Source organism: Gracilinanus agilis, chromosome 1, assembly GCF_016433145.1.
Source record: "Gracilinanus agilis isolate LMUSP501 chromosome 1, AgileGrace, whole genome shotgun sequence".
Taxonomy (NCBI): Eukaryota; Metazoa; Chordata; class Mammalia; order Didelphimorphia; family Didelphidae; genus Gracilinanus; species Gracilinanus agilis.
The window spans coordinates 90786313-90802831 of record NC_058130.1 but is presented as its reverse complement, the minus strand read 5'-3'; the positions used below and the strand labels follow the sequence as shown (position 1 = coordinate 90802831).

Genomic DNA, 16519 nt, shown 5'->3' with positions numbered 1-16519 from the left:
TGCAGATGACAATCATAAGCCTTCAGGACCCCTTGGATTTCCCTGGATCCTTTTCTATCGATGATCAGGGACGGGTGCTGACTCCCAGCCAAAGCCTCATTGGTAGTGCCTATAAGGTGAGTGTCACTTGCCTGCTGGGAAGTGGAGGAAATGGATGAGATTCTGAGATAGTTTGATAGGGAGCCCTGGAAAGTGGGAGAAATCGTGGGAAGGGCAGGGTGAAGGCTGGGAAAACTTCTAGACTGAAAAAGAGAAGCGACAGTAGGCTAGATTGGATATTGGGAAGGCAACGCCAGCCTCAGGCTTCTATCTGCACTGCCTGCCACCCAAATGATATGTTCATGAATCCATTCAACTAACGTGTATTAAGTACCTAGTGTCTACAAGCGGTCAACCAACAAGCATTTATTAAGCACTTGCTATGTATGTTCCAGACACTCTGCTGGGAGCTGGGATACAAAGAAAGCAAAAGATCCCTGCCCTCAAGGAGCCCCCACTCTAATGGGGAGATGAGTACCTGCAGGACCCATAGATGGGGGCAGGACCCATAGACGGAGTAGAAGGAGAGCTTCTTAGAGGAAGATGAGAAATTCCTTGCCCTCAGGAGCTCACCGTCTCCTAGAAAGATGACACAAGCACAGAAAAGATGAGACAGTATTAGATGAGGAGTGCATCAGAGAGGGGCAGACCATGGGCTACTATGGGACATCACAGGGAGAAAGTGATGCCCAACCCAGGAGGATTCAGGAAAGCTTCCTGGAGTTGCTGGGGTATGAGCTGAGATGAAGAGAAATTCAACAAGTGAAGAGGTGGAGGGGAAGAAGACATCCCAAGCCACTTAGTATTTCTCCAAAATGGAGGCAGAGACTTATTGACTTGCACTAGAGTGTAGAGTAGGTGAAACCCTAAAGCAATAAAACTGGAAAGGGAAGGCTGAATCAGACTTTGAAAGGGCTTGAATGCCAGGCAAGAGGGGTTTGGAAGCAGTAGGGAGCCAGCGAAGTTTGTTAAGCAGAAGCCTAGAGTAATCTATTCTATTCATAAGGAAGATGATTCTGGAGGTGGTAAAAAGGAGGATTTGTTGGTGTGGGCAGCAGGGTAGGGTGTGTGAGGAAGAGTAGAAGCCAAAAGACTTGTAAGGGGGTTAATGTGACCATCCAGCATGGCAGTAATGAGGACTCAGATTAGGGTGATGGCAGTTAGAATGGAGAAGAAGAGAGGGACATGGTGTGGTGGAAGTACTTGAATGGGGGAGGCGAGGGAAAGGGAAGAACCAAAGACAACCCCAAGGTTTCCAAAGATTCTCTTCTCACTCTTCCCCTAAGTAACATTCATATTTCCCCAGGGTCTGGATGTTTAACTACTATATGAAAAAACAGCCAGTTAAGAGCAGCTTGGCCTATGATTAACTATGATTAGGCAGCCTAGCCTAGCAGTTAGTGAGAGTGAAAGACTTAAAATCAACAATACCTAAGTTTGAATCCCATTTTGGACACTTACTAGTTGTGGGGCCCTGGGCATGTCACTTTGCACCTCTGTGCCTCAGTTTCCCCATTGTAATTGTAGGTGAGTAGGCCTCAGGGGCTTCCACATTCCCTCCTACTTCTAGACTGGTTTATGACTAAACCAAATGCACAGAAAGGCATAATTATAATAACAAAACAACTTTTATGTGGTACTTTGCAGCCTACAAAATGCTTTATGCACACTATCCAACCAGAAGTGAGTAGGGCCAGTGTTATTATCTCCATTTTATGGAGGAGAACACTGAGATTCCAGAGAAATAAATGACTGGAACAAGGGCCCCGGGTAGTAAGTGGATGAGCCAGCATTTAAATCTAGGTTTCCTAATTCTCTTCTCTTTGGTGTACAAAACCAGTAGCTTAATGTGCCAACCCTTTCTAGGATTGTTGTTTTATTTAAACCCTTACTTCTATCTTAGAATCAATTCTAAGTATTGGTTCCAAGGCAGAAGAATGGTAAGGACCAGGCAATGGGGGCTAAGTGTCTTGCCCAGGGTCACATAGCTAGGAAGTATCTGAAGTCACATTCGAACCCAGGACCTCCTGGCTCTCAATTCACTGAGCCATCTAGCTGATCCTAGAGTTGCTGTGTTTTAAGAAAGATTTTCGTTAACCCATTGACATTAAAATTCCAAGATCCAGGAGGACAGAAATTGAGTCTTAACTTTGTATGTCCTGCAGACCTTTCATAATACTCTGCACAGATCAAGGGACTTAAGAAACATTTTTTGGAAGGATGAATAAATGAATGAATGAATAACCAAATGATGTTCTTATGATAAGGTTTCTGTGTGACAGGCTCATGGGGGAATGTCCCCTCAGCTTCCCCTTCACCCTCCACCTTTGTTTTCTCCTGGTCGCACCCTAGAATTTCTCAATGAGGATCCAGGTGACAGATAGACAAGGCGAGAGCTGCCAGGGGACCCTGACGGTGGAGGTTCTGCCTGATCCCTCCAGCAAAGTCTCCTTTGGGTAGGGAAGCCTCTTTTCTCTGGGCCTGGGGCTGAATTCTACATCTTGGACAAGGCAGAGGAATGTGGCCTCAGCTGCAGCTCCTTGGCCCTGTCCTTACCCATAATCATATTCATACCCTCTCTTGGGAGCCCCTAGGACAAATTTTCTAGTTGGAAGCATTGGAAGCATGGCTATGGGAGGGAGACAGAAGGGTACCATGAGAAGAGTCTTGGTTCTGGAGTCAAAGGCCCTTGGTTCAAATCCTCTTTCTGAAGATGAGACCCATGAGACCTCGAGCTTCTTACCCTCCCTAGGCCATAGTTCCCCTATCTATAATGAAGGGGGAAAGGGAGAGGATGGTTTAGACGGCCTTTGAGGTCTTCACAACACCAAGATTCTGTGATCTGTGATTCTGAATATGTGGAACACTCAGCTCTGGGTGGATCTAAAGGTTCTGCCCCCCTATAGCCACTCGTCTCTTCCCCATCTGCTTACTCTGCTCAAATCGAGGTAGAGACAATGCTAGGGGAAGGTCCGTGACTGGGAAGGTCCTCGGACTTGTTGGGCATATAGGATTCAGTTCGAGACCTTCAGCATCTCTGAAGACCTAGTGGCTGGTGGGACGGTTGGCCAGGTCCGAGCCAATGGCAGCAGTGTCCGATATGCTATCATCGAGCCTGTTCCCTGCCCCTTGTACTCCATCAGCCCTGGTGAGTCTTTGTGGGGAGGGGAGGGCTTGGTGACAGGAGCAGGTGGGAGTGGGATGAGCTTGGACATAAGTTCGCTTCTCCCCACCATGTGCACGCAGTGGATGGAATGATCCGGACCACAGCTCCTCTGGATCTAGGAAGGAACCCCGGGGCCGCAGCCACCAAGTTACAAGTGAAGGCATACGATCCATTTCAGCCCTGGACTAATGACCTGCTCGGTGTCATCATCAATGTACAGCCCACCAATAGCTGGGCCCCTCGATGCACCCCTGCTTTGCTTGTGTGAGTTGTCAGCAGCCAGACTGTCCTTCTGGATGCCTCTTCTAGCATGAAAGGCCCACCTCCCCAGATTGGGTCTCCCTGGTCCCCAAGTTGTACAAGGCTGAGAACTGGGGGCCCAGGCTTGCTGCTCTCTCTCTCCTGGGGATATAAACTGTCAAGAAGGGGTATATTTTGTCACTTTGGAGGGTAGCCTATATACTTGTTGTGTTGAATTTCCTCATTTGTCTTTTTGGTGGAGGAAGGTCAAATCAAAGAAACACTAGTGTAGTAGGAAACATACAGGATTTGGAGTCAGGAGACCTAAGTTCAAATCTTCTGCTAATTAAGATGTGTGTGACCTTGGGCAAGCCACTTCTCTTTGAGTTTCTGTTTCCTTATCTGTCAAAGCAGGGGATTAGAGAGGAATCAAAAAGATGGGGTCCCAGGTAGATGCAGATGGAATGAGAACAATTAACAGAAGACTGCTGTTCACCTTTCTGACTCAAGGCTTCAATCTCTATCCACTGAACCACCTTGCTGCCCCTATTCTGATCTTTTTTCATGGAAGGAAATCTCTAGCACAGTATCCTCAGGCATCCTCCATGGCCTTGTGCTGAAGAACATTCAACAACAACCAGTGACAATTCAGCAGTCAATGACTGATACAAAGTCGGAGAACACAGGCTTCTCAAATGTTCCCATGACACCAAACTGGGAGAGATAGAGAAAGAATTTGGATTTTGGAATCCCAGAGGAGCTTGACAGGCTTGAGCAACCGCCTGAATCTAATAGGATAACATTTGATCAGGGGGAAAATGTCTTGCATCTCTGTTAAAAAAATCAGCTTTGCATGGAAGAAGCAGTTTGTCTGAAAAAAGATTTGAGGGTCTTCATAGACTTCAAGCTCAGTGTGGGTCAACAGTGACACATAAATTTAAAAAGACTGTTGGGCCAGCCAGGTGGCACAGTGGATAGAGCTCTAGGCCTGGAGTCAGGAAGACCTTAGTTCAAATCTAATCTCAGACACTGCCTAACTGAGTGACTGGGCAAGTCACTTAACCCCAGTTGCTGCTTTTCTGTCTTAGAACTGATACTAAGACAGAAGTAAAGGTTTAAAAAAAAAAAGGCTTTTGCAATCAAGCTGCCCTAAAAGAAAGGCATGCATCGTGTCTAAAAAGAGGGAGGAGATCATCACAGAACCTGAGAAGTGGACAGAACCTCAGGGTCTACCTAGCCCTACCCATCCCCCCCCCCTTGAAGACCTCTAAGCAGATTCCTTGCTGGTCCTTTCCCTTAGCCTTTGAAATCGATATCAGAATGGAAGAACCAGGCCTAGGGATGGAAGGCCCTAGGTTCAAATCTGGCCTCAGACACTTCCCAGCTGTATGACCCTGGGCAAGTCACTTCACCCCCATTGCCCAGCCCCTACCACTCTTCTGCCTTGGAGCCAATACACAGTATTGACTCCAAGACAGAAGGTAAGGGTTTAAAAAAAAAGAAAAATGGAAGGGGTCTTGGAGATCATCTCATTCAATTCTTTCCTTTCCCCCAACCCTTCACCCCTGTAACCATTTTTTATGAACGAGAAAACCAAGAACTAGAGAGTTTAAGTGACTTTTCTGTGGTCACACAGCTGGTATATGTCCGAGACAAGAGACCAGCTGAAGTCTCCTGCCTCCGAGTCAAAGGCTTTCTCCAACATATCAGCACTGTCTTTCTTCACCTGGGTTTTTAACACGAGCCCCCACATCTTTCCAACAGCACCCAAGTCCCAGAGACCTTGCCCGTGGACAGCATCTTGATGACTTTGACCTGCTCTGACCCAGACTCCAGCAGCAGCACCTTTCATTATCAGCTCTGGCATCACAATGAGACCAAGTCAAATCACAGCTTCCGCCTGCAGGGTCCGGTCCTTCAGGTGCCACACTGGCCTCACTTTTGACCCAGGGGCTCTTCGGACACCACCAGGAGGGGATGCTGGCCCTGGGACTCCATTTCTAGAATGGACAGCCCAGGACCTGACACAGTGGCCAAAGGCTAGGATTTCCACCAAGGCTGGGCCCTGTGACTTGCTAGGGGGAAGGCAAAGAGTGCCATTGAGTGTAATGGGTGGCTTTTTATATAATGCTTATAATCTCCCAAGCACCTTCATATCCATCATCTCGCTTGATCTCCACAAGGGTGTGTAGAAGGAATAGGAAAGAGAGAGATTATTTGTCCCATCGAACTTCTCCAATATCCAATATCCTCATCCTGTGTTTATGTTTTATACCTTCCCTAGACTAGACTTGCATGCTCCAAAGAGGCTGGAGCTGTGTCTTTCCTAAACTCTGTGTCTTCCCCAGCTCCTAGCCCGGTGATCTACACCCAGGAAGAGCTTAAGAACTTTGATGAATGAATGAATGAATGAATGAGGAAAACTGACGTCCAGATAGACTAAGGCATTTCACCAAGGTCACACAATTCAATTAAACAAGTATTTATTGTAAATCTTTGTTCAAGGTCCTGTTCGGTGTGTGTGATGGATAATACCAATACTTTAATGGAAAGAAACCTTGATTGACCTGGGTCCTAGGAACTCCCATAGCAGTTAGGAGGCACAGAGGATAATATGATAGACTTAGAAGCAGGAAGACCTGAGTTCGCATCATCCCTCAGACACTTCACAGCTGTGTGACCTAGTACGAGTCATTTAAACTCTCAGCCTCAGTTTCCTCACCTGTAAAATGAAGATACTAATATCACATATTTCATTGGTTTACCGTGAGAATCAAATGAGATAACAAATGTAAAGTGCTTTGTAAACCTTAATGTGCTGTGGAAAAGTGAGATGTTATTTATTTGATACCCCTTCAGTATTGGGCTGACTATTTTCATGGCAGTGCTAATGGGCTTAAAGTGAGGAGCTTAAAGGTTGGATGGTTCCCTGAGTGCTGCTCCCTTTTGGCCTTTTTCAACTAGGAGAATCCTTCTGGAATTTTTAGGCTTCTCCTAAATTTGGAGTGACATCTCCCTGGTTGGCAGTCCTGCTCAGTGCCTAACTATCTCTCCTCTCCTCTCCTCTCTCTTCTCTTATGTAGGTGAACAATACACTAGACTATGACTCATCTGCACCCAACGTTCAATACAGGACCACCATCTTGGTGACCGATAGCGGCCAGCCCCCCCAAACCAGTAAGTCCTCTCGGACCTAGGCTTCTTCCAATTCCCACTTCCATAGAGTTAAAGCCCCACTATATTTCCTGGTGTTTTTGACCCAAGAGCTATCAGGACCCAGATTTCCTTCTAGCTCTTTCCCCATAGCCCACCTCAGAGTTCTAGATTTCTTATTTCTCATGTACCAATGTTTTCAGTTTGCCCTATCACAGCCTGTAATTAGGCAAAGTCCCATTTGGTATATATTTCTTCCTTTTAGGAGGATCCTGTCTAGCCCCTCAGTACAGGAACTCCCTGAGGATGGGGACAATGACTCTTAGGCCAAAGAACAAGAGCTTGCCCCCTTCTTAGCCCTTATTTCCTAGAGGACAGGAAGTCTGTGTCCCCCTTGTGCTATCTGTTCCCCAAGGCACAAGGTCTCCTCCATCAGAATTGAGGCTCCCCAAGAGCAGATGCCTGGCTTTCTCAAATTGTGTTTCCTGAGACCAAGGCTGTCATTCCAGTCTTCAATATGGTACTAAGGTGCTGCACATTATGGGAAATTAGGGAAAATGATATGAATCAAGATCCCTGTCTCTTCCTCACCCCTGCCCCTCCCCAAACTCCACTGCCTGCTCTCAACCCAGCCCAGGTGCCAGTGCTGGTGACAGTGACACCAGTGAATGAGTATCCTCCAGTCTGTCCTGCTCACACGTTCCTGGTTAGAGAAGATGCTCCACCTGGCAAGCTGGTTGGCACTGTCCTTGGCTCAGACCGTGACTATCCACCCAACAGCATTGAGTACCACATTTCAGACTCATCATCCAACTTCTACATTGACCCTCGCAGTGGTACCTACATTTTCCCACAAGCTTTTTATATAATGCTTATAATCTCCCAAGCACCTTCATATCCATCATCTCGCTTGATCTCCACAAGGGTGTGTAGAAGGAATAGGAAAGAGAGAGATTATTTGTCCCATCGAACCTCTCCAATATCCAATATCCTCATCCTGTGTTTATGTTTTATACCTTCCCTAGACTAGACTTGCATGCTCCAAAGAGGCTGGAGCTGTGTCTTTCCTAAACTCTGTGTGTCTTCCCCAGCTCCTAGCCCGGTGATCTACACCCAGGAAGAGCTTAATAACTTTGATGAATGAATGAATGAGGAAAACTGATGTCCAGATAAACTAAGGCATTTCACCATTTCACCCCTTTCCCCTTACATTGTGGATTCTTGACCAGGAGCCCATGAGTTTGATTTTGTTTTGTTTAATTTTGTGAACTACATTTTTATATAACTGGTTTCCTTTGTAATCTTCTGTATTTTATGTTATGCATTTAAAAACATTATTCTGAGAAGGGGCCCGTGGGTTTTACTTTGCCAACAAGGTTAAGGGCTCCTTTGGGGCATCTTCTAGTTTCTTTCATTATCCTTGGTCCTTATGACTTTTCTTCCCTTCATCTCCTTCATAAGTATGATGGGGGGGGGGGGGAAAGAGGGTAAGTAATTATTCCCAAATCTCTAGCACTGTAAGGGTTACAAAGCACACTCCTCTAAAGAATACTAAGAGGCAGGAAATTTCAGGACAATTATCCCAGGGCTTCATGAAAGTGCTTGATAAATTCTTTTATTATCCCTATTTTAAAAGTGGAAGGGGGCAGCTGAGTGGCTCAATGGATTGAGAGCCAGGCCTAGAGACAGGAGGTCCTGGGTTCAAATCTGACCTCAGATACTTCCTAACTGTGTGACCCTGGGCAAGTCACTTAACCCCCATTGCCTAGCCCTCACTACTCTTCTGCCTTAGAACCAATACATGGCATTGATTCTAAGACAGAAGTTAAGAGTTAAAAAAAAAAGTGGAAGAACCAAGACTCAAAAAGGTTAAGTGATTTACTTACAGTCATGTAGCTAGTAAGTGTTAGAGTCAGAACTTGATCTCAAGACTTCTGCTTCTAGATATGATGTTTTCTCCATCATACTATGCCTCTGTGGCAGAGGAGCTGGGAGGCAAATTGGAATTGATCTTAGAGTTAGAGTTTGGGAAGTCAAGGAGGCCAAATTCTTCTCTATTAGGCAAAATCCATCTTCTAGCATCACTGGACTATGAAAAACAGAGGATACATATGCTGGTAATTTTTCTGACTGATCGAGACCAGGACCAGGATCCCACACACCACAAGTCAGGCTCCTGTACCATCACCATTGAGGTTCAGGTAAACTCTCTCCCAGGTCTGGCCCACTGGCCATGCCTTGTTTTAGAATCCCAGCTCTGCTCTTTCTACCTGGACTACCTTAGGCAGTTACTCAACCTCCCTAGGCCTCAGTTTCCATATCTGTATGTTTGTAAGGGAGTTAGATTACCTGGCCTTTAAGGTCACTTCCACCTCTAATTCTATAGTTCTATTCCAATCCTTCCCCTTCAACTGGTGTCCTTCCCCCAACTGACAGTCCCACCATTCTAGCAGGATAATGGAGAAAACATTTTATAACCCTTAAAGTGCTCCATAGTAGAAATAATCTCTTCCCACCTTGTGCCAACAGAGGAATGAGTTTCCCTCTGGGCTCTGGACTTGGGGAAGACCCTCACAATTCCTCCGACCCTTTCCCCATTCCCCTTTTTGGCTAACTTGGAGAAAGGGGTCTACCATTTCCAAAAAGGGGTTTCCATGCTCTGATTTCTTCCTGTGTCAGAAGGGAGGATCCTGAACCATCTGTCATCTTGTTGTAGAATGTGAATGACCATGCCCCAGAATGTGAGCCCCCATTCCAAGAGCTCACCATCTCTTCTGGCCCAAACATCGGTGCAGAAGTGACAAGACTGACATGCTCAGACAGGGACGTGCCAGAGCAAGGCCCAGGAGCATTCTCTTTCAGCATTGTGGGAGGTCAGGGATGGTGGATTGGGACTGTAAACCTTCATACTTGGGGTGTAAGGAATGGTTTTAGAGATAATGGAGTATAATGGAAGAGAGCAATAGCTAGCTGTTCTGGTGCCTGGGGCAACTACCGTGCAATTCGCTGGGTCAAGGAGGGAAGAAATCCTTCAGTCAATTTTTAATGACAAGTTTAGTTACAGGAGGAAACCCCAGAGAAAGATCTCAAACCTTGAGCCATGGGGTCCCTTTCTATGAGTGACCTTAGGACAGTGATCTCCATGCTGCTAATAGGGAGGCTACTGCTAAGGGCAGGGCAGAACTGGGGCTCAGCTAGGGTGTGAGAAAGCATTGGGATCTCACACAGATGGTTCCTTTGGGCTTTTCTCTTACTGGCTCGTCTTTGTGCGAGCCCTGATAATCACAGGCGCTAGATTCCATGTTCAAAGTTTCAGTGCTGATGGATCGTCAACACTACCTCCAACTGGGGACCTCCACAAAGTCATGGACATGTCCTTGGGCCAGTTGGGTGCGGTTGTGCTTGGGGAGGGTGGGTCCATCCTTTAGAGAGTTTAACCACCCTTCTGCCCCAGGAAGAGACAGATAACAGAGGGTGCAGAGGGTTCAGGAGTGGGGAAAAGTAGAGCCATAGTGGTCTCCTTTGAGCCCATCCCCAATGCAGCAAGAACTTGACAATGCTGAGCTTTGGCAGACAGTAGAGAGGCCACTAAGCCCCAGGATAGAGGTGTGTTAGAGATTCTTCCATTGAGATTAGGAACTGACATTCTAATGGGGAAGGAAACAAAAAGAGAGAGACAGACAGAGAGACAGAGAGGGAGAGATGCGAGATGATCAAATTGACCATTTTATGACTTTCCTGGGTAGGAAACAGCAACAGGAGGTTCTACATGAAGGACAACATTCTATTACACGACGTCTTTTCCTTCCAGCCTGATGGGCTCTTGGACCCCTTCACATATGAGCTCCTGGTCCGTGTGACTGACAAAGGACCTACCTTTCCTCTCTTCAGTACCACGACCATTGTCATTGTTCATGTGATTCCCTGGACGACCACTGTGCCCACCACCAGCACCACACCAGAGATGGTGAGGCTCTCCTCTCCCAACCCAGGGTAGTTCAGTCTGAAACTGCCCTGGTCTTCCTTTTTTTTTTTTTTTTTGCCCTCCCAAAGCCTTGCCTAATTCCCCCTGGACACGTCCATCTCTGTTTTCAGATTTCCTCACCCACACCTTTGCTAGTGACTCTCATTGAAGACTACTGGGCTCCAGAGCCTTGGTTTGTGGTTGTGCTAACGGTGACCGGAATTCTCCTGTTCACTGTCTTGGGCTGGCTCCTTTGCAGATGGCCTGGAAGGTAAATGCCTTAATTTCTCCCATTCTACCAGGCCTCTACATACAGTATGCTTATGAAAGGGTTAAAACAAAGGGTGTAAAAGATATCGTCATAGACATGAGAAATTGTAAAAAGGGCTGGGTGGGTCATGGAGTAAGAGGGAGGAGTGGCAAGTAGACACCCCAAGTACCTTGTTGTTCCTCCATGGAATAATCAAAGCCTCAATGGAAGTCTTCCAGTATGTGGAGCATAGATGACTTTCAAAGACTTATGGAAAACCATGGGTAAGAATCTCACCAAGTAAGGTGAGCTGCCTCAGTGGAGCAAGTACTCATTTTGATGAAATAGTAGATATAGTAAAATAAAAATTATTGCTTAAGATGTCATGGCTTCAAGCCCCAGGAAACTGGAAAGAAGTGATCTGAGAAAGTCTTCTTTGATGCCAGAAGCCGAATAACCAGTCAAGCCCCAATGAGTGAGCCTTCTTTGAGGGTAGGGACTATTATGTAGTTACCATTATGTACTATTCAAAAGAAACCCAAACATGATTTCTAAACTACAGGGATTTATCATCACAGGGGTCAGGACAGGTCAGGACATGATAAAGACTCAAGATCATCCATGCTCTTCTTCTATTAGAATATATCATAACCTATCCTCGTGTTCTCATTCTGTGAAAATTTTGTCTGTCTTTAAGAAGGATCTATCCAAAAGGAAGTTCTTCCTTCAGTTCTTTCAATATCTTCTAAGACAAGCTATTCATTTGTGAACTCTCTCTCTTCCTCTCCCCTCCCTCCCTCTCTGTTCTCTCTCTCTCTCTCTCTCTCTCTCTCTCTCTCTCTCTCTCTCTCTGTCTCTCTCTGTCTCTCTCTGTCTCTCTGTCTCTCTCTGTCTCCCTCCTCCTTTCGGAAATCCTTTAAAAAACAACTTCTAATTTTGTATTGATAACTTTCATTTTTATATTACCTTCATTTCTGAATATTTCTCTCCTGCCTTTCCTATTGAGAGAACCATCCTTTAAAACAAAGAAGGAAAATGAAGGGAAAAAAAAGAAGTTTGTTAAAACTAATCAATGCACCAACTAGGTCTGATAGCATTCAGTGTTTTGCACCCATAGCTCCCAATCTCTACAAAGAAGAGAGGGAGGTGCATCTTCTCATCTTTTCTTTGGGTACATGCTGAGTCATTATAAAAACATTTGCTGTTCTATTGTGTGAAGTCATTGTGTGAGGTAGCTAGATGGTGCAGGCCTGGAGTCAGAGTTCAAATCTGGCCTCAGACACTTACTAGCTATGTGACCCTGGGCAAGTCACTTCACCCTGTTTGCCTCAGTTTCCTCACCTGTAAAATGAGCTGGAAAAGGAAAGGGCAAACCCTCTTCAGTATCTTTGCCAAGAAAAAATCTAAATGGGGTCACAGAGTGTTGGACACGACTGAACAACAACAACAAAGTCACTGCACATTCTGTTTTCTGGTTCTGCTCGGTTCACTTGACATCAGTTCTTATAAGTCTTCTGGGCTTCTCTGAATGTTTCATCCTCATCATTTCTTCTATTACATTAAATATCCCGTTACATGCTTGTACCACAGTGTGCTTATATCCATTCTCCAGACAACGAACATCTATTTTGTTTCCAATTCTTTGTTACCACAAAACAACAAAAAGTGATATTATGAATATTTTGGTATATATGAGACCTTTCAGTGACTATTTTACCCCTTGAGATCCATATCTAGTAGTGAGATTTTGGAGTCAGTCACTTTTTTCAGCATAATTCTAGATTATTTTCCAGAATGGTCAGGCCATCTTTTTTTCTTATTCTCTATCCATGACTATTCTACCTTCTTTTCTAGTCACATATGTCTTCTAAGATGTCTGCTTGGCACCTGGTACAGTGCCATGAATATTTCTTGAATTGAAACTGACTGTCTTTTATACCAATTCTCACGTACAAATCATCCTTGGTAACATGCTGCAGTCTACTTAACAACTGTCATGCATCCTTCCATTGCCCTTTAGGGCTCCTGACATTTTAATTATTCTGAGATGATGGTTCTCAGAAATCCATGATTCATACCATGACAGCATTCCTGGGAGGGTTTTGGCCTTAAAGAGATGAGTTTTTGCAGTCTGATCTCCCTCACTATTTAGGCACTCTGTCTGTAACTATGTCTGTTCATGCTGGCTGAGATCTTTTTTTTTTATTATTATCATGTTTGTTCTGAAGTCAGGGCAGTGCCATCGATGACTCAAGAAATCTAGCTTTAAAAAAATGCCAACACGTACAAATCAGCATGATGCAACTTGAGAACCGGGTTGAATCGTGCTAAAGAGCTCATCATTCAGTACATACCTGAGCCTTTTGAACTATGCCTTTGCACTATTTGTGAAAGATTTCTTTCCCTAGAGTCACAATGGAAACTATCCATAGGGACCTGATGACTTGGTATTCTTGTATATAGAGAAAAGGAGGATAGGAAAGGAAATTCATCCATCTGGATCTCTCTTTGGGATAACTCAAGGCACTGAAAAATGTCAAGAATTTCAAGACAGTTTGTTCCATTGTTTCACCCTGCTTTCTTGGCCTCTCTATTCCCTTTCTAAATTAACTGACTATATCAAGTTCCTTTCTCTTTGGTTAAGATATCTAGGAACCTTGGGAAGAAGGTTGATGCCCTGCAAACCTTGAGAGCCAAGTCAAATGGAGGGTGAAATGAGCTGGCGCTTAAGACTAGAAGCTCAGTTGAGAAATGAATCATGATCAAACAGGAAAAACAAGGTGTAAAGGTATCACAGTGCATAGGGCACCAGGCCTAAAGTCAAGAAGCCCTGAGTTTAAATCCAGTCTCAGATACTTACTAGCTATGTGACCTTGGACAGGTCACTTAACCCTGTTTGCCTCAGTTTCCTCATCTGTAAAATGAGCTGAAAAAGGAAATGGCAAAGTACTTTGCCAAAAAAAAAAAAAACAAACCCAAAAACCAAAGTAGGGTCATGAAGAGTCAGACACAACTGAAAATGACTAAACAATAATGGAGAGTGAGGTGGCCCAGGCTCTGCCCTGTTTCTTAGATCATGAGGCTTAGATGAACTTCTAGAGGGATTCTTGAGCATTTTAAGCTGCCGATTTAGGAATAAGAGTCAAAACTAACTCTTTGACATCAGACTGCATCATTTGCAAAGAACAGTACATGTCAGAGTACAACTCTCAAAATGGCAGCTTCGTTGCCTCATTGACCTCCAGTTAATACTTCTTTCAGCTATGAGTCCAGTAGATGAGGAGCAGACCCTGTCAGCTGGACTGTACAGCTGTCAGCTTGTAGAATAAAGTCAGAAGCTTTGAAAAAAGTAGCTGAAGTTCCTGTCCCCACCACAAAGAACAAACAAGCAGCAGTTTAGGGAAGAGCTGAAGCCAAAATGTCTGTCTGATATACTTCTAGAATATAATTCAAATTGGAATCAGATTCTGAGAAGCTAAGTTCAAATCCTGACTCTGCTATTTACTCCCTGGTTAAGTCAGGTCCTTTCCTTGGCCTCTCTTTCCTCATCTGAAAAGCGTGAGGTTGGACTAGATGACTTCTAAGGCTCCAATGAAGCTCATCTATCTTGTGGATCATTATGTCTCCTTTATCTCTCTCCTAATTTGTTAATCTTTCTGTCTTTTCTGTTCTCCATCTTCTTCTCTCTTTTTTTTCTCTTCTCTTAAAACACTTTCATCAGATTCCTTGACCTTTATCACTCACATTGCACCATGGCTCCTGATAGACTCTATAATCAGATGAAACTAGAACAAACTAAGGAATGTATTTAACCCTGTTGCTACTTTTTTTGGCTTTGGAGTTTACAGACCATTGAGACATAGATAAGGGCTTGTCGATGGTGTGAAACAAGATATCAACATAATTTGCAGAGTTTAGCAGAAGCCCTGCTACTGGTAGAGAGGCTAATATAGGAAATAAATCAGAAAAAATAATTATGTCTCTGAATACAGAAAATAGAATGACTTAGCTGTTTTGGCATATACCAAGCAGTTAACAAACATTTATTCAGGACCTACTATGGGCCAGGAACTGCAGAATGCTGGGTATAAAAAGAAATACAGAAAATAATCTCTCCTTTCAAGGAACTTATATTTTATTGGGGAAACATCACGTACATTTTGTTGCTCAGGCAATCTAAGTCAATAAGCATTTATTAAGTGATTATTCTATGTGAGCATTAAGGAGGACTGAGAAAACTTCTTGGAGAAGGTGAGATTTTAGCTGAGACTTGAAGGAAGCCAAGAAAGCCAAGAGGCAGAGTTGAGGAGGGAGTACGTTGGGGGACAGCCAAAGGGGAAAAAACACTGAGTTGGAAAGTATCTTTTTTAAAAAAATAACCCTTAATTTCCATCTTAGAATCAATACTGTGTATTGTTCTCTAAGGCAGAAGAGCAATAAGGGCTAGGCAATGGGGGCAAAGTGACTTGCCCAGGGTCACACAGCTGGGAAGTGTCTGAGGCCAGATTTGAATTTAGGACCTCCTGTCTCTAGGTCTGGCTCTCAATCCACTGAGCCACTCAGCTGCCACCAAGTTGGAAGTGCTTTGAGGAGGAACAAGGAGCAAGGAGGACAGTGACACTGAATCCTAGTGTGCATTGAGAATAAAGACTAGAAAGGAAAGAAGGAAATAGGTTATGAAGGAGTGTAAAAGGCAAACAGAGCATTTTTCCTGTTTGATCCTGGATAGTTTAGGAAATCACGGAAATTTGTTGAACAGAGGCATGATTTGGTCAGATTTTCACTTTGGGAGGATCATTTTAGGGATTGAGTGAAGGATGGAATGGAGTGAGGAGGGACTTGAAGCAGGGACCCCAAACAGAAGGCTAGTTCAACAGTCTAGATGGGAGATGATGAAGACCTGTACCAGCAGTGTCAGAGGAAAGAGGACTTCAAATGGGTCCATGAAAGAAGGTGCAAAGGTAGAAGTGATAAGACTTGGTAACTGAATGGATATGGAGGGTGAGACAGAGTGAGAAGTTGAGAATGATGCATGGTTTGCAAGTCTAGGTGACTAGGATGGTGCTTCTCTTTAAAATAATAGGAAAGATTTTGGGAAGAAGGGAAGATTTTTGGAGGAAGATGATGTTTTGTACATGTTGAGTTTAAGATGTCTATGGGGGGAAGCTAGGTGATTCAGTGGAGATGGGAGATCCTGGGTTCAAATCTGACTTCAGACACTTCCTAGATGTCTGACCCTAAAGAAGTCACTTATCCCCCATTGCCCAACCCTTACTGCTCTCCTACCTTGAAATCAATACACAGTATTGATTCTAAGACAGAAGGTAAGGGTTTTTAAAAATATATATCCATGGGAGATGTCCATCGGCTAGTTGGAGATGTGAGACTGGAGATCAGGAGAGAAGTTAGATCTGGATAAACAGATGTGAGAATCATCTGAGAATCACAATAATTGAATTCACTGAAGCTGATGAGAACTCCCCAGTGAAATGATATAGAAAGAAGAGCAGAGGGCCCAGCACAGAACCCTCTGAGATACCCACAGTTATAAGACATAACCTAAAAGAATATCTAACAAAAGAGACTGAGAAGGAACAGAGAGGTAGAACGAAAATCAAGAGAATGACAAAAACGGAGAAAGAAGAAAGAATCAAGAAGAGGGTAATCAACAATGTCAAAGGTTGCAGAGAACTCAAGAAAGATAAGG

At 44.4% G+C, this 16519-nt stretch overlaps 1 protein-coding gene across 1 annotated transcript in view; it reads left to right on the top strand.

Annotated features, from left to right (window-relative positions):
- The window catches only part of CDHR4 (cadherin related family member 4), a 37201-nt gene that overhangs the window by 6471 nt on the left and 14211 nt on the right, over positions 1 to 16519 (top strand). The window contains exons 6-16 of the mRNA XM_044676809.1: positions 6 to 116; positions 2392 to 2495; positions 3051 to 3187; positions 3286 to 3469; positions 5210 to 5366; positions 6529 to 6622; positions 7231 to 7434; positions 8660 to 8799; positions 9315 to 9471; positions 10345 to 10565; positions 10694 to 10833. Coding sequence (XP_044532744.1) covers positions 6 to 116; positions 2392 to 2495; positions 3051 to 3187; positions 3286 to 3469; positions 5210 to 5366; positions 6529 to 6622; positions 7231 to 7434; positions 8660 to 8799; positions 9315 to 9471; positions 10345 to 10565; positions 10694 to 10833 — 1649 coding nt within the window. The remainder of the gene's footprint in view (positions 1 to 5; positions 117 to 2391; positions 2496 to 3050; positions 3188 to 3285; positions 3470 to 5209; positions 5367 to 6528; positions 6623 to 7230; positions 7435 to 8659; positions 8800 to 9314; positions 9472 to 10344; positions 10566 to 10693; positions 10834 to 16519) is intronic.